This window comes from Opisthocomus hoazin, chromosome 1 (assembly GCF_030867145.1).
Source record: "Opisthocomus hoazin isolate bOpiHoa1 chromosome 1, bOpiHoa1.hap1, whole genome shotgun sequence".
Taxonomy (NCBI): domain Eukaryota; kingdom Metazoa; phylum Chordata; class Aves; order Opisthocomiformes; family Opisthocomidae; genus Opisthocomus; species Opisthocomus hoazin.
In genome coordinates this window covers 86,500,916-86,519,614 of record NC_134414.1, presented here as the reverse complement: position 1 = coordinate 86,519,614, position 18,699 = coordinate 86,500,916, and the positions used below count along the sequence as shown (strand labels likewise).

Genomic DNA, 18,699 nt, shown 5'->3' with positions numbered 1-18,699 from the left:
TGTTACAGTAATTTTTCTGTCTTTAAAAAAAAAAGGTGGAGGTCACATATTGTTTTTAAACACTGTAATTTTATCTCTTTCCAGATAACAATCAATAGCCTTATTACCTGCACTGTTCCATCAATACAGGTGTGCACTACCTACATAGATTAGCAGTGTTATATAAGGAACTTGTCCTAAATAAACATCAGTTGTATAACAAGGATGCTGCAATTCCTTGTCCATCTAACACTGCCAGGCTTGGGAGATTTTTTTCCCCCACCCAAATTTGAAAGCAAACACATGGTAATACATACAAAGACTACATCACGTTTTCCTTAACACTGGCACCAGATGCCTTGAAAAAATGCAAATTCATTCCTAATTTGAGTATTTCCTGATAGTTTGTTGCCACATTTAACAACCTGAACTTTGCTGAGGTTTATGTTGTTGCATTTTACAAGTGTAACAATGGGGAGACAGGGGAGAGCTGAGGTAACGCTGGATTCAGTAACTTGGTAGGTATCGGAATCTTGATTAAAAATATTTCTCCTGATGAAAAGCGACCCACCCATGGGAATCAAAGAGATAGGAATCTGGAGACTTGCCAGTTCATACAATAACTATGTTTATTTGTCTTAATAAATATTTAAGAAACATGACTTGTGGTATTTGATAGAACTGAGCCCGTGGTTAAAAGCCCTCTCTCCACGACATAAGCAAATACACACGATCGTCTTTATTTGTCCGACTTCTTTTCGACATTCAAGGCTAATCTAGTTTTAGGTCAGGAAAAAGACTGCGGTCTATCATTTTAAACAAACCATTGTAGTAAAACGTGAACAGGAAATTCCTAACTACCCTGTTCAAAGAACAATGATTAGAAAAACAACGCTAGCTCACCAAGTACAAGGAGCCTAAGAACTGTCGCAGGACAGACTGGGTGGAAAATAAAAATTAAAAAATCATACAAGCACATACAGTCACCTTGCTCATTTTTTCCTCCCCCTTCCCGTCCCCCACTCCTCCCCACAGGGGCCGGGGTTCTTCGACCTTACCGAGGGAGAAACCCTGGGAGCTGAAGGGGGAAAAGAGCAGTACATACAGCTCCGTCTGATACCTTGGAAATATCCGGCCTGCGGGAGTTAGTGCAGGCATGCCATTCATTCCACAACATACAAATGCCCTCTTTAGAGCCTCATCTGAGCAGCAGTTTCATCCGGATTTTGAGGCACAGGTCTGCCTTGTTTTTCAATAAGCTGCAAGCTATTTTTACCATGAAAAAAAAAAATTTAAAAGCATGCCTGTTAACATACAGAAAATATATAAAACAAGTAAAATGTGGACTCGAGGAAAATCTCCTGTATTAGCACTCTATTCACAGCACAGACTTCCCTCTCCTAAGAAAGAAAGAAAGAAAGAAAGAAAGAAAGAAAGAAAGAAAGAAAGAAAGAAAGAAAGAAAGAAAGAAAGAAAGAAAGAAAGAAAGAAAGAAAGAAAGAAAGAAAGAAAGAAAGAAAGAAAGAAAGAAAGAAAGAAAGAAAGAAAGAAAGAAAGAAAGAAAGAAAGAAAGAAAGAAAGAAAGAAAGAAAGAAAGAAAGAAAGAAAGAAAGAAAGAAAGAAAGAAGCAAACTCCAAAAACCCCATCAAAACTCATGTATTTTAAATTCTACCAGGTGTAATCTTAAAACTTTCAGAAATTCTTTAACCAAAGTGCTCTGACAACTATTTGGAATTCATTTTTGTACAAGCCCATACATCTGACCATCGTCGCTAGTGGGGATTAAAAAAAAATGATGTATTCCTAATTTGAGACAGAAATCACAGTAAAGGACATAAAGTAATGTACTAACATCACAGTAAGAGCCTATTAATCTGTATAACATATCAGGAAAACATTTTCTTCTTTACAGGAGACATATCCTAAAAATACTAAAATCTTCATCCACTTTGAAAAATGAGCTCAAGAGCACATACATAAAGGGCCAAAGACAGAAAAATGAACATATGATCTCAAAAGACTTGCATTTTAGAGAACACCATTCACAGACTGGAGGGTGGGCAGAAAATTTCCACAGCCAGGACACTCTCCACAGTTTTGGGGTGTTCCTAATGGAACCACAGTTCTGGACACAGGGTAATTTACTTTTTGAAGAGGGCAGAAAAGCCTTTTATAAGTGTTCCATAGATTCTAAATGCAAAGAAATGAAACTTCCAGTTGTAAAAGGTAAAAAATAAACATGATTTTCTTTATCAACTCAATTCAGCAAGAATAAAACAAATATCTGAAGAACAGTGTGGGCAAATAGTCATATGTGCAAAACTTCAAAAAACCCAGATGTTCGCATACCGTACATAATTACACAATGGAGATACTCCAGAAATTTATTACAGTAAGTTTTAACGATAAAATGACATAGTCGTATTTTCCAACAAGAACAACAAAAGTCTTTAAAAATTCTGAATACTTAAAGGATTAGAAGAAAAAAGGTTATCAATATCCTCTTTCAGATACTATTTTCAAAAGAACCAGGTAATGGCCAAAAAGCTTTCTGCAAGTCAGAAACCAGTGAAAGAAAGAAAGTCTTTAACTCAAGGATCCAAACCGAGTCCTGGTCAATAGCAGTGAAAGCGTACTACCGCCTCAGAGTTGTTGGCAGGTATTGTGAAAGGGAACATCTCCTAGTCGGCAGATGTCCAGAGAACAAGATCAGCTACATCGTCCTGTTACCGAACAGAAGCCCTGAACAGGCACGGACAGATCTACAAGATTACTCCCAGAAGCAATTTACCTAACACGGTATTACAGCATACTCTGGTACAAGAGAGCTCACCCTGTACCTCTAGCAAGGTCTACGTACAAGGCACTTGATATTTCAGGGGAAGGGAGACGTTTACAAAAATGGAGAATTTTTCATGATCACTGGAGCTTTATCTAGTCCGTTAGATTTCCAGAATATTGTGACAAATTTTATGCACGCTTGTTTAAGATAAATATATACATACATATATATATCTTCACCCTTACAAACTATCTGGTGTTTTGCCTTTTATTAAGTCACAGAAAGACATCCTATAGCCCGGCTTAGCATGAAAACAGGTTTACATCTAAGCTCAATGAAACGTTCAAGTTTTTTAGATGCCCTTCTCGGAAAACTTAAGACTTTTTTTCTAAGCACATGACACACTCCTAGAAGAAAAAAAAGTTGGGATATCAAAATTTGTGCCAAAATTCCCACAAGCTGTTTCTGAAAATCCATTAAAAACTAAGGTAATTGATAATTCCCCAAGATGTCCTTGAATCCCTAAGACCAGATTCAGTACAAAGAACTAGGAGGTTCTGAGTGCCACTCACAGCCAGTGACAGGAAATACTACTGTACTTTTTCTTCTTTTTAAAAACAAAACAAAACAAGAAAACCCCAACACCACAAAACTGATAATGGCTCAGGAAATCTTCAACAGATCATTTCCCACAAACATTTCTCAACTCCAACTTTCCAAACTGTAAAGTCAGAATAATGTTTATCAACAGAAGCACTGAGGCTATAGCTGCAAGAAATCTTGTAGATGATAAGTTGCCTGAAATTTCAGATGATTAAATGACATTGCACAAAACATCTACATACTCCTTCCTATGTATTTGTTTTTGGATACCTGCTCAGGGACTAAACAGGCTTTTTGCTCCGCAATCCATCTATCATGTTTAACTGAGGAAATGTCTAACACTTCTCCAAAATTTCATATAAGCATATACAGAAAACTATTAAAAAAGACAACTGGGAATTGGCAAAGGAGCTTATTTTATAACAGGAAAATAATTCCTTGAACTGGAAATACAGTATCTTCACAGTACGAGCAATCAATCAGAACTCCAGAGTCAGCTTGATCATAAACATCTTCACATTTTACTCCAAAAACAGGCTAAAAAGAAAGCTCTTTTTAAAAGCAAAAATTAAAGGGTTTATTTTGCAATTTCTTGGAAAAACATTTGCAGCTATCCCCTGTTCATATAAAACCCAAAATCAACCCAAACGAAACAAAACAAAATCCCAATGTACCACTTTAACACTGTTTAAGATAATTATGCATGCAGGGTTCAGCAGTTAGTTTCTTCCCTCATCATCTTCCTGAATAGAAGGCACTTAACTAACAGACTTTAAGAACAGTAATCAGGCTCCACGCCACAGATCAATTTAAAGGAACTTACCTGAAACTAGCCACTCATTAAGATCAAAAAAACACATCCTAAATTCAGTGTATTAATCACAGAATCACAGAATGTTTGGGGTTGGAAGGGACCTCTGGGGGTCATCTAGTCCAACTCTCCTGCCAAAGCAGGGTCACCTACAGCAGGCTGCACAGGACCTTGTCCAGGTGGGTCTTGAATATCTCCAGAGAAGGAGACTTCACCACCTCCCTGGGCAGCCTGTTCCAGTGCTCCATCACCCTCAGAGGGAAGAAGTTCTTCCTCATGTTCAGACAGAACTTCCTGTACTTCAGTTTGTGCCCGTTGCCCCTTGTCCTGTCGCTGGGCTCCACTAAAAGGAGTCTGGCCCCATCCTCCTGACACCCACCCTTAGGATATTTACAAGCATTTATAAGGTTCCCTCTCAGCCTTCTCTTCTAACATTAGACAGTGTTAATGAGATCTCAAGAAGTTTTTTAGCTGAATCCGTACAGAGGACTATTAAATACAAACAACACGAAAGGAAGGATCTGGCCAAGTCTCTCGTTCCATCTCTGTGCGTGCTCTCCTTGACTAAGGCAAAAGGCTTAAGAAATCTGTTATTTCTTGGACTCCTATATAAGTATGTTGTAGCTACTTTTGATTAATACACGTAACTGGAGAGTCACTTCTTTCTGAAGTCCTGGCTATGAACAAGTATATTAAAATATTGGACCATGTGTGCATTAAGCTGCAGTTTCCATGGGTTGAGAATGGAGTGAAATCAAAGGGAAGTTTTCATAAGAGTTCTTCCTCTTGATGACATGAGATTTACTCCCATAGTTCCCCTAGAGCCAACACAAATTTATGGCTAACCAGTCCAGATGCAAAATAAAGCTGGTCCAAAAATTCCTGACCTCTTTTAATTAAAATGCTTTTGCTTTCCTTTTGAGGAAACCGATTTTTTAAAGCCTCTGTGAAACATGGAGACTTAGTCAAAACTATGTCTTTTGCTATACAGATGAGACAGAAGCATCAAAATTAAACTTCAGTTAAGAAGCAGGCTACAATAGGTATCAAAGTACTTCTAAAAGGAGAATTCATTGTCCAAAGTATAATCAAATGAAGAAATTGGAAGCTCACACACGTAGATGTATTTAGGGAAGGACTGTATTTGATTACACAGAGGAATCACAAGACACGTCACAAATTAGATCGTCATTTCAAAGGACAGCATTTTTAACCATCTGTTCTGCAAGCTGGTGCTAGTAAACGTTTTTCTAAACAAATACTTCTATAATTCAGTCGGCCCAACTGAGCAGCTGCATTAAAAACACAGAGGTGGAATTCAAATGCCCGTGCAGAGTCTCGAGCACATGGTGCCTCTTTATCACAAATCTCAGTACACCGACAACCACAAGAGCACCACTAGGTTTCTCCTCAAATAAACTATGAGCTGGCAGAAAAGCAAAGATAAGACAACTCAAACCAACACAAAGTAGTGTACACTTTTTCTTTTTTAGTGTCATCACTCAGTACACTGCATGAATATACATGTTCTTCAATAGCTAATTCGTCACAATTCAATTACATTTCCAGTCTTTACACGCATTTCCTTTTTTTTTTATTATATACAGGATAGGTCAGTTACACTTTCTCTAGCTCATAACCTGACAATTATCATTAGTGTTAGTCATCAATTACAGTGTTAGAGACTATTTAGATACTACTAAAATTGATCTATGATCCAACAGCCATGATGGTCATTAATTCTTTTTTTGTGTGTGTTTGTCATTAACTCATTCTGAAGTTTGGGGTTCAGGGATTTTTTTGCTGTATCATATCTTTCACACTTTGAGTTTTAGTCTCATCCAAAAGCTGTAATCTGGGGGAAGCAGAAGACACACAAACGTTTAAAGAGTAATTTCTGAACACATGCAATACCTTCTCCATCTACTAACTATCCCTACATTGCCCAAAAAAAAAAAAAATAATCTCAATGGTAGATTACCTTGTATTCTGCAATTCCCTTTTAAGTATGCATGGAACTGCTGTTCAAGTCAAGTAACTTTGGACTACAACCTCCTCTGAGAAGTGTGTCACATTTTGTTTATGCGATAGAATTAGATAATTATGCAGTACTTCAGCTGCTTCCCCAAACATGGATAAACCACTCCATTCTAAGAACGTGTTGTGCATTAAGGTTTTTTTAAAAGTCTTATTTTTAGCTGTTTAAACTGTAATCCAAGATTAAATAAATCAATTTTGAAATATTATGCATTTTCAGCTTTGATACCAAACTTTGCATTTCACCATAAAGAATCCTAATCACAGTGTGTGTGAAAGAGCTTCAGCCTAAGTACAATATAAATCAAAATAGTTTCAACAAGATTATCCATAGATATTTCATCTTGAAAATAACTCTCTCAGAAAGCTATGAAAGATAGCCTTTCATTCTCCAGTGCGGGTTCAAGGGTGTTGATATCACTGTACTATATTTTTGTCCCATTGCCAATTAAATATATTGAAATAGAAAAGTCTCTGAAAACAACAAATAAAAAACACAGTCACTTCATTTTTTGATATTCGCTAATTCAGTCCTCGACAGTAATCAGCTCCGTCAGCCAAAAGAGCTAACAGTACAGCACAGAATCGCCTCCATCCTGCAAACCACGGGGAGACCACAAAGCTCATCACTGGATGCACGAACCTTTCCTACTCCAGCAAACACCCACAAAAAGACAAGCAGAGAAACAAACTAAGAAGCACTCCAGATTATTCAGTCGTGCAACATATATCTAGAGCAAGCCTCGCCAGGAGGCTAGCTGTATTAAATGGCTGACTCAAAGGATTCAATGGGCCATTAAAATCAACTGATCTTGTCTCGCCGTGCTTTTAGCACACCCTAATTATACTAAGTCCAAATTAATTTTCCTATCTGGAACAGCATCAAGAAACCATCAAGACCCTTGTAGCATGGCAGAACAAAGCCTACATCCCCGTTCCCTTGCCATCAAAAACTAGCTGAGAACCAAGGGATTTATCTCTCTGAAATAGGCTTGGAACCGGTAACAAGGCAAAAACTCAACATCAAAGTCCCTGCTTCTCTCAATAAGCAGAGACAAAAAACTTGTTCATCTAATTCAAATATTACAACATCCTCCTCTAAGAACGGGCAATTTCAACCTTGATCCTTAAAAAAGGTCCCTTAAAAAATTGCCCAGTCACAACGTCACCATCCTTTGACGAATTACAGAATCACAGAATGTTCGGGGTTAGAAGGGACCTCTGGGGATCATCTAGTTCAACCCTCCTGCTGAAGCAGGGTCACCTACAGCAGGCTGCACAGGACCTTGTCCAGGCGGGTCTTGAATATCTCCAGAGAAGGAGACTCCACAACCTCCCTGGGCAGCCTGTGCCAGTGCTCCGTCACCCTCAGAGGGAAGAAGTTCTTCCTCATGTTCAGACGGAACTTCCTGTGCTTCAGTTTGTGCCCGTTGCCCCTTGTCCTGTCGCTGGGCACCACTGAAAAGAGTCTGGCCCCATCCTCCTGACACCCACCCTTGAGATATTTATAAGTATTTATAAGGTCCCCTCTCAGCCTTCTCTTCTTTAGGCTACACAAGACCAGCTACCTCAGCCTTTCCTCGTAGGAGAGATGTTCCAGTCCCCTCACCATCCTCATAGCCCTCCGCTGGACTCTCTCCAGTACCTCCTCGTCTTTCTTGAACTGGGGAGCCCAGAACTGGACACAATACTCCAGTACTCCATAGGTCCAAACACTGGTGACAAAGCCATCTTTCCAAGTCTCCCCAATAGCTGCTCTGTGTTTTTTTGTTATTACCTCAACACGTCTTTTCACGCTCCACCCTTCCCCAGTGACACTCTATGCTTCTACACCAAACCGAGATCCTACTTGGAGGCGCTCCTCTGTCAGGATCCTCCCCACCTCTAGCTGATCTTATACCCAGCTCCCTCTCACATGCACCTCCAAGGTACCGCACTGCTGATACCCTCCCCAGACACCCCCCTGGTCTCTCACGCAGCAGCTCTGCACCCTGCCAACGACGGCAACGCTCACCACTGACTTCACCAAGCCTTTCGCGAGTGTTTCCAAGCTGTGGGTGATACCCCAGACTCAGTCACCAAATCAATCCCACTGCTTGTAGCCCTCTCAGTTCTTAATAGTCCCTTCAATGCCTCTACTCAACTGAAAAACAGACCCTGACACCTATCTAATCAACTCTGTTGGCTTTTATACACCCGTCTTACGTCTGAAAAGTTAATCCTTCTTTTTAAGCATAACTTGAAGATTACTTAGAGATGTGTTGTTTTATTACAGGGGTATTTTAAAAATCAGTAGTCAGGACTGCCATTCACAAAGAGGATTTACACGAAGCAGGTTTTAAACTGACTCATCACTTTTGACTAAGCCAATTTCTTATTGAATTAAACTTAATTGACATAAGCCACCTAAATACCCATCTGCCCTGAAGGTAAGTCAGTTTAGGGAGCTAAACTGGCTGCAAACTACCCTCCCCAAAAACAGACAAATGAAATACTACATAGGGTTTTTTGGCTAATTCGTCTCACGGTAACGTCGGATAAGCACTGGTACCAGTGCAAGAGAGGGATGAGACCAAGCGGCTGGCAAGGAGGACATTGCTGATTTCGGCAGCACCTAACCGGGAGCTCAAGGGTGATGTATTGCAAAACCTTGCTGAGCGTGCACGCTGCTGCTCTGCTACAGCAGGCAGAGAGGCAGGAAAAGTACCTAGCGCGTGTTTTCCTTAGCTAGCTTCTTTCGACCAGAAACTAGTTGCAGTCCTGGCTGGGTTTGCTGGTGAATGTGAACTGTCACATCTGCAGCAGACAAAATATTCAGGAAGTTCTATTTTTAACTGGAGGCAGAAAAAGTATCAGCTTTACTTTGTTTCACCAAAATATCAACTAAATACTTCTGTTCGGCCTCACAGACAACTTTACAAAGCTCTACCTTCTGGTAAAGAACACAAAATCATAAACCAACATTATATTCAACAGGCACCTCTACAAAGCTTGTTAACAGGATTTTGCTATAGATAAGTTTCTAATTTTTTTTTTATTGCCTACAAGTCATTTGTTCTTACGTTTGCACAGTTCTGTCACTATATTTACATTCACTAAAAACACTAAGTTGTTATCTCTCAAACTAAACTTATCACTAGAATCCAAGCCTAACAAAGAATTTTTTTCTCCAGATAATAGAACTTAAAACCCAGCCTCAGCCTTGTGACATTTCAAATCTTGCATTCTCACATGTGCAGATTACACATCCCAAAAAGCAGACGCTTCCCCCACACACCCTTCAGAAGATACGTTAATGCAAATACTCAATTCTCTTTTAACAATGCTTGGTGCTGTTTAATGACAATAAATACAACCACTATGCCTATACTGACTCACATAGACATTGCCTTATACATACAAGAAATAGGAAAGTACCTTCTCCAGCAGTTTTGGGCGCTGACAACATCCGGCAGATCATGGTTTCTCAGTTTGTAAGACCCAACTCATAGGTGAGGCAGTCAATACCATCTCACAGAACCCTTCGAGAAGCCCTCATAACATCTGTCATCGCATTGCTGTAACACACTGAGGTCACAAGTGCTAATTTAGCCCTTTCTAGCGTGCACACAAATACAATAAGGCAGGTGTCTGCATTCCTTCTCTAATTGCTGAAAATACTTCCATTTAGAGGTAAAAACTACACATGCACGCAAAAAAAATCTTCACCTTAATGAAACATTAAGAAGCTTAACTGCGTTTTTTTGTTAACGAGGTTACCGTGGCTACAGAGCTGTTTTGATGCTTTAGCACCCATGCATTAGGTCTTGCAGTTTTATACTACCTAAGCTAGATTTTCAAAGTGTACGTATTTTAACCAGCAAAAACCAATTAAATAAACCATAACTCACTACTACTGTACTATACAGAAAACCTTTAACCTTTAGGAAGAAAGAGCAGGTGCCTCCCACCTCTACCTTCTGAGACACTGAAAAACTACTAAAAAGATTTATAATCCTCAATGACTGGAGGCGTAGCACGCATTTTTAACTACTGAAATACAAGAAAACATGAATGCTAACTTCACACAGTCATTGCTTTTTCCCAAGTGACAAAAATCTGACAAGAAATTAAAAGCTACTTTTTAAAAACATTTAAATCAGATAGCTCAGATCAGAAGGTGGGGGGGAGCAATAATTTAAAATTATTGACCATGAATCTGCTGATTAACATTTACTTGTTATCAGAATCTATCCATCAAATTAAAAACTCAGCTTGAAAAACATACCTAATATCAGCAAACATTAATTCTAGGACACTTGTGCCTACACTGATTTTTAATCATAAATATTTCCATTGCATTCACTCACGTAAAGTTAAAGATCTGCCTGTCTGAAGGCACACCAGCCAGGATGAAAAAAAAATACCAACGTATCTCCCCCTCCTGAAAGGCAGAGAAGCAGATTTATCACGGCATATATATGTGTGAAACTTTCAAAACAAATGTCAGCTACAGCAAGCCTTTAAAAATGTTCCTGAATTATTCTGAATTCTGAACAAGACCTAAAGTACAAATATGTGCAGACTGCCCGGGGAGGCTTAGGGCACCGCAGGCCCTTCTCATCACCATGTGCTGCAGCATGTATTCCCAGTCACATGCCAGGAGAGCAGCCACACAGCTGCACAGCTTTCCCATCCGCGCTGTGGCTGCATCCAGGCTTGACACTGGCACAGAAAATTCAAAACATCTGGACCCCAAGTACTACTTTATATCCAATGCTTCTAATGTAAATTCTGTCAAGTCCACTGTATTTACTGTTAACTTGAGGTAATCAAATGATGCAACTGCAGTGACCCAGATGCCTCAAGTGACGGGCATAAATTGGATTTCTTCCTTGCTGCGTTAAGAGAAACAACTAGACAGAGAAGCTCTCCACTTTCTAATGTAAGGATGGCTACTCTTCCAATCCATGTAAGATACATTTAGCTATACATATTATATGTAGGTCAAATGATATATCATGCAATGGAGGCAGTAGAAATAGACGGTCATAGACAATGGCACTTCAAGCGATAGCTGACCTAAATCAGACAAAAAAAACAGAGCTAGGTAATTTCATCTAGAGAGCTAAAGGAGTGGAAAAACTACTCCGAAATTTAGTATCTCTTACTATTAAAAATGTATCATATTTCTGGTTTCAACTTCTGGCTATCAGATATTATTATAAATCTGCTAAACAAAAGAGCTCTAAAGTCTCCGGTATCATCTCTTTTTATGAACAGTACTCAAAGCACTTCTTAAAAACCTCTTCAGTTGAATAAATTCAGCTCTCTTGCTCTCATGGGAAAGTGCATGTTCCAGATCCATACTCGTTCAATTTTCTTTTTTTTTTTCTACAACCATCTACATCTCTTGTGAGCTTTGCACTGACAGCCTAGGGAGTCAATTTATAAAATCACAACCAAATTAGTAATCAGTAGTTCTGCTCCCCTTTTGACATTTCCAAAGTATCACTTCCAAAAATACATTTCTGTACACTATAAGTTATATTTTATGCTTTACATTAGCAGCCTGCATCACAGTAAAACAAAGCATGTGATTTAACTCTGTCCAGTCATCATAAAATTTTCAGAGGGGATATTAAAATAATGGTCAATAATCACTTTGTTTTCTTCCCATTCTACAAAAAGTATTAGTTCAAAATTGTGAGTTAACACAGCTGAGAATTAAAATACAACAAAAAGGAAGCAGATGCAAAAAGTCTGAAAACAGATATGAACTTCAAGCAAATTTTCAAAAATGGCAGTGGTATAACTGTTCTACTGCCTTCATCTTTCTGATGCTCTGGAATAGGAGTATTTGAATTCTAATACTGAATGACACTAACTGCAACTCTCGGTGCCAGGCCCGGAAAAATGCTATTTGTGAAAAATCTTTATTTAAATGCTTTTCTCTGATTGTCTTTGGATTGCTGAGTAATGTCAACTGGAGAGGTACGTTCCAATACTGTAGGAGATATTCTCTTGCCTTGACAAAGAGGCCACTGACTTTCTAACCACATCACGCACTGCTGTGCCAAAAGGTCCTTTGCCTCACTAGTGAGGGGCACATCTTCCAATTCCAGCAAAAAACTTCAGAAGCGATTCTGATCTACTTCACAGCCCTCTGATCTGGCCTCAGAGTTGCTCCTCTCCATGTACCAAATAAGGCAAGAAAATATATGAAAAAGTACTTTGTCACTAAAAATGCTCTCTTAATACAAAACAAGAAGTAGTTAAGCAACTTGAGTCTGGAATTTTCTAGCTTTGAATATTGACATGAATATTTTCTTGATTTAAGCTTCTTACTTGCAATCTCCTGTTTCTTTATAAAAACAAAACGGGGAAAGAGATTTTGCATTGTGCAGCATCACACCGGCCCATGGGTTTGAAAGCCTCGCTTTGCCTCTTGCCAGAACAGAGGAAACAACAGTAGTAATGGACTGTCTTTGTCCTACTCCACAGAGAGAGGAGGCAAACTGCATAATACAGACATTTGCTAAAAGCAAATAAACTATGAGAATGAGGAGTCCTGACATAGTTCAGCAAAAAACAGCCAGCACTTCTGGACTTTTCTGCCCATTCCTCACTTGAGCATTTCTGCTCTACACCCCTAACAACCCAGATACCTGCCTAGAGACTTTCCCAAGCTGACTCCTTGTTTAAAGCCCATTAGCCTTCCCTTCTTATTTCCAGTCTCTACAATTCTCATTTTTCATCAGTCTCCTTGTTGAGCACATCTTACACTTCCTGACCCTCACTCTCTAATTTCACACATAGTTCTTCTATTTCACCTTCCACCTATCCTCCCTTCTTCACCTAGACTTTGCACACTGCCTTGCATGCGTATTTTCTGACTCTGAAGATTCCTCACCCAAACTCAGTGCTCCTTCTTTTCCCTCGGGGTTCCCTGTACAGCTAAGAAAAGAGCTGACACCCTCACACCCTGAACCCTCAGCAGACCGGTTTCTTCTTACTTGTTATTCCCTGCCCTACCAGTTCTCAGTCCAGTTTCCCTACTTTCTCCTTCCCAGGCTTCAGGTGCAATCCTGCTTCTCCCTACCCACCACTCCTGATTGCTTTGCTTTCCATAACTCACCGAAATTTTCCCCCCTCTGTCAAATTCCAAGGCCAACCCCACTTGTTCCATACTCCTGTTTCCAACCCACCTCCTCTACAAGGTGAGAGTTTTTCTCCTGGGCTCAAATTAAGCAGCTTTTAGGTCTCAGAATTAAGATGCTGATGAGGACACAAGACAGAACAACTCCCCTATTTCAATTAACGTACCAGCAGTCCAGCTTGCAGGAAGTTGCTGCAAACGTAGATGCCAAAATCTAAGTTTAACTCAGCCCATATTGATTTCTCAAGGCCTCCCAAACTGGCCAAAACGGATGACTCTCCACGCAAAACTTGTAAGCTATAGCAGTCTTAAAATCCTCACCCCAAAACAAGATGATTTAAATCTTCAAACAAACAAGACAACCCACATTAAGAAGCTAAAGGAAACACCCCCTCCCTCCCAGCATTGTTCCAAAAGAACAACGCTACATTTTAGCTGAAGTTTCCACATGCAACAAAATCTAACAAGACCCACCAGCTTGGAAAGCTTTTACCAAACTCCCAACAGTTTTTGCTAAGCACTTGAAAACACAGTCTTGCAACAAACAACAACAGTAATAAGATCCTCGGTGCCATGAGGATCATCAATATCAACTACAAACATAGTCAGACTTCTGTAAGATCATTTACAATCCCCAGTTATTGACCAGAATCTCAATAGAGCAAGCACTGTGCAAACACAAGATAAAAAGGCAGTTTGCTGCCTTGAAGAACATACAGCCTATTAAGATAAAAGACAACTACTACCACGAGATGAATGTGCGCTGAACAGCTCCATTCTGAGACCTACAGGATCTGCTAGACAACCGTCTGCAATCTATTCATACACACAATCCACATAGATCAACACAGTACCTTCCCCAGCCTAACCACTGATTTGATACCAAAGATAAGATGCTTCTCAAATCTGCTCATTTTATCACTCTTCTACTATTCTCCCTCTTTTTTTATTTATTCCACTTTTTCTTATCACAGAAAATGAGAAGGTATCCACTTCTGAGCCCTTTATCCCCTCTCACTCTGTGTTATTTTGTCTTGCCTCTCTTGCCCTCATCGCTTTCTCTTTCCCAGACTCCAAAATCATTTAGAGAGCACATTTCTCCTTCCTCAACTTCTCCAATTAGTATTTCCTTCTCAGCTTCAACAGGAAAAAAAGTTGGGGGGTGGGAGGCAGGAGATTTTTGGTCTGGTTTTTTTAATCATATAACTGCTTCAAATTAAATTCACTAACAAAACTATACAAAAGGCTCAGAAATCCCAGGGGGGAACGCTGAAAAGAAAAACAAGCTGCCAAGTGCCAGCTACAGGGCATAAGCAGCCTGTGGGGACGCTTATGAGACTACTGCCCATAGGAAAGCTTGGAGGTGCTGATTCTCAGAGCCCTAATCAAGGGCAGCATGGCCTGAGGTACCATAGTTTTGTCCAGTTCCTCCTGGATAGAAGTGAAACCACTCAAACACAGAAATGGGGGGCTGATCTCTGTCACACTATGCCAAACTCAGAATGCTGAGGTACGTGTGATACAAGCAGGTTATTCTGCCCTCCACTGTTTCAACTTCTTTTCGCAAAAATACAGCTTCAGTACCATTTCCCTGCTGCTCTGATCTTGCCTTTCCAAACTTTCGCAGAACACAACTAACCTGATCCTTTCCTACTTTGCTGCTGCCCACGAGAATCTGAATAGCTGCAATAAAAACCAAAAAGACTGGCCACTTTCTGCTATGCAGAACAACACAGACACCCCGCTAAAGTAACAGTAGTCTATTCTCAACCAGAGCTTAGCTCTGCAATCATAAAACTGGCCCCTGCTACTTGAATTCTGCATTGTTCTTACCCAATATGAAAAACAAATCTAAGTTTAAACTTTGGTGTGAAATATTTAGGCAAATTTTCAAGCATCGTGTGGAACTTCAATTATTTCTTCAAAACACGAAGTCATAATTTTAGCAATACTATTTAAGATGAATGGTAACTGATTCTAAACAGTGCAGTAAATGGCTACATCTTTTTTACTATTGTCTGTACGCAAGATATTCCAGAAGACAAAATGGCATATCCTCTGAAATTTAATGGAAAGGATGACATGTGGAGAAGCCACAGGCAAGTTATGTCATCTGTTACCTTTAAAACAGCATATTGCAAGTAAGCTATCATTAAAATGCATACACAACATGTAGAAAAATGTGCTATCTAAAGCACACTAACAAATATTTAATGCCTCAGCAAAAAAATATGTGCATGCGCAAGTACGTTTAAACAAGAAGACAAAAGATCTTGATCTGGTAGGTAAATATTTACGCTATTTAAACAGTTATGTATCATTGTGCAAGACTGCAGGAATCGCTTCAAATGACTGCAGTCCTTAACCCAGACTGCGCTTCGCTGTTTCTGCGGCCTGCTCAGCATTCCAGGCATACTTCTGGCAAGGTAGCTCTGGCCAAGGTTCAAACTGTCCTTGTCCAACTTTCGCTTACTATAAAAACATTGTTTAATGCAGAAAAGCATACACGGAGGCACACGTTTCTTGTTTCGCAGGCACCTAGAATACCGACACTTGCGTTCGCTTAACCCCGCGTGGAAATTTTTCGGCGAACGCTTTCGAGCGAGGTCACGTTTGCTGGGCAGGACCCGCCACAGACAGCCCACGCTTGCACCTCCGACCTGCGACGCTCCAACGCCGCTTATAAGCCAGCCCTGCCGAAAAGCACCCGGTCTGCCCGCCTTTATTCGCCCTAATTAAAACGAAAAGGCCTCGCTCGGTCTCGCCGCGCACCGCCAGGCCCGGGGGACGCGAACCTGCAGCGGGACCGCGCGTTCGTCACATCAGCTGCGGGAGTTTGCTCACCTCCACGCAGCGTTATCTTTTACGAGGAGGTAATCTACCAAATTACTTCAGCCTGCCTCCAAGCCCGCTGCCGCCGATTAGCTCAGCCCGGCTAATAAATCAGAGCGGCCGAGGCACCGGGTTACAGCGGGGCTGTCCGAGGCGGTAGGCTCCGGCACCCCCGCCTTCCCCCGCACACAGGCACCGCTCGCTCGGGGCGGCCACCACAGCCTAAACCGCCCCGGTTCCCGGGTTTGGCTTTGGTTTCTTGACCGAGCTCAACGCGAAGGCCGGGCTGCCCCTCGGGTCTCCTCAGGCATCGGCCGAGAAGGGCCGGTGTGACAGGCCCCCCCCCCAACCCGCCTTCCCGCCTCGGGGCGAAGCGAGGCGAGGCGGAGCGCCCCGCCGACAGCGGCACCGCCGCCCGCACCCTCCCCGCGGCCACGGACGGGGGAAGGAAAATGTCGCCGACGGACTCGACCCTGCCGCCGCCGAGGGGGGGAGAGGGCGCGGGGAGAGGGGGACCGGTCCCGGTCCCCCTCTCCCCGCGCCCTCTCCCCCCCTCGGCGGCGGGGCCGGAGGGCGAACCGGGCTCGGGCCCTCCTCCCCCCGAGATCCCCCTCGCCCGCCGGCGGCTCCCGCCCCTTACCTGTCCCGGGGGTCGATCCACGAGGTCTGCCGGGTGTTGTGGTCGATGTAAAAGACTCTCCCGTCGAAGTCCCTGGCCTCCTCCCAGCCGGCGGGCAGCGGCAGCTCCGAGCTCTCCCGGCCCCGCTGCCCTCCCGCCGGCGGCCCGCCGCCCTGTCCCCCCGCCGCCACTTGCTGCTGCTGCCGCCGCCTCCGCCCGCCGCTCAGCCACGGCATGGCCGCTCCGCCGCCGGGACGCCGCCGCCCAGCTCCGGCCGAAACCCGCTCCCCGCCCGCCGCCGGGGCAGCTCCCGTCCCGCGGCCGCCCGCCGCCGCCTCCTCCTCTTCCTCCTCCTCCTCCTCCAGCACTAACAGGCGGCCCCGCAGGGAGCGGGACTCGGGCGGCTCCGGCTGCGCCGCGCCGGGCTCATCCTCCCCCGCGCCGGCCCCGCTCCGCGCCGGGACCAGCCCCGCCGCCCTTCCTAACCCCGCCCGGGACCTGCCCCGCTCCGCCGCGGCTCCCAGCCCCCGAGCTCGGCCCGCCGGCCCGAGCGCCCCCGCCCCGCCGCTCAGCAGCGCCCCGCCGTCGCCTCCCCCAGCTCCCGCCCGGCGCCTGCCCCGGCCATCTTCCCTCCTGTCCCTCCCTCGACAGGGCCCGGCCCTCGCCTCCGCCCCGCCCGGCTGTTCCCACGCCGCCAAGGGCTGGGCCGGGCCGGGCCGGGGGAAGGGGCCGGGGCGGGAGCCTCCCGCCCCGGCCCCTTCCCCCGGCCCGGCCCGGCCGGCGGGGGAGGAGGGAAGCGGCGGGGCCCGGCCAGGCGGCCGCACCCCGCGCCGCGGAAGCCGGGCCCGAACACGGACACGTCGGCTACGGGGAGAGAGCGGCAGCTCTGGGGCCTGGGCCCGGGCCGGGGCCCGTCCTCTGCCGCCCTGGGCCCTGCGTTCTGCCACGGCCCGTTGGGGACCGGGGAGGCACGAAGGAAAAGGGCAGCCATGCCCGGCCCTGGCTGGGTCACCCGAAAAGCCTCGGGGGTGCTGAGCGATCCGGACGTGCGTAGGGACACGGGGAAGGGACAGAGCCAGGAGAGGTGGCGGGGGAAGAGGCGTCGAAGACCACAGCGGTGGGTGGCGGATGGCAGAATACCGCACCGCCGGCTTGCCCCACGTACCAGCCCTGTCCCTCGACCTCCTCCCGCGGAGCATAGAGCACCCGCTTCTGGTTTGACCTTAGCCTGCTGCAGACCACAACGCAGAGTTCCGGCCACCACCAAGAATTAAAGTCCCCCTAACTTAGTTAGGACAGAGTTGAACTTGGCTGGTGGTGCTCTGTGCCTTTCCAGGACGCTGGCTTCAGCTAAACCTTTGAAAATCTGGAAATAAAGAGTTAAGGTAATGCAGGCTAAACTTCTGAGTTAACAGAATATTCTCAAACAACCTTAGCTCAGCCCCCTGAAATTGGCAATACCCTGCCGGGATTATATTGCAATTCCAATTATATTCCACTTGCGTTCACCGTTTTAAGTTACAGCTCTGTGAACATTAATTGCTGCAGCGTGGTTATAAATGCAGGAAATCAGAGGACTCTTGCTCCTGACTTCTTAGGCCTTTCTCTCTCTCTTTTGTTCCCCCACCACCAAACCATCAGCTATCAACGAGCAGCGCAGTGCACGAGAGAGGCAGTGCGGCTGACAGGGCAGACCAGGCGTCTCACCTGCGTTTCACAGGTTATTTCAACAGTAGTAGAGCGGAGTCTCCTTCCCAGGGCTGTTGTCAGCAGTGAGGTGTGACAGGAGAGGAACGCGTGGGTTTAGTGATGAAAGCAAAGCTGTGCGTGAAGCTCTCAGGGCAGTGGTGAAGTAGATGTGGTAAAGGCGTACAATTTAGCAAATGTGCAGTTGTAG

General features: G+C 43.9%; 1 protein-coding gene across 4 annotated transcripts in view; it reads right to left on the bottom strand.

The window, feature by feature from the left end:
- Positions 1 to 17,108, bottom strand: part of WWC3 (WWC family member 3) — a 107,493-nt gene extending 90,385 nt beyond the window's left edge. For all 4 annotated transcript variants that reach the window (XM_075428286.1, XM_075428295.1, XM_075428304.1 and 1 more), the window contains exon 1: positions 16,824 to 17,108. In XM_075428286.1, the coding sequence (XP_075284401.1) occupies positions 16,824 to 17,038 (215 nt within the window). In that variant the 5' untranslated portion in view covers positions 17,039 to 17,108. The remainder of the gene's footprint in view (positions 1 to 16,823) is intronic.
- Between the last annotated feature and the right edge of the window lie 1,591 nt (positions 17,109 to 18,699).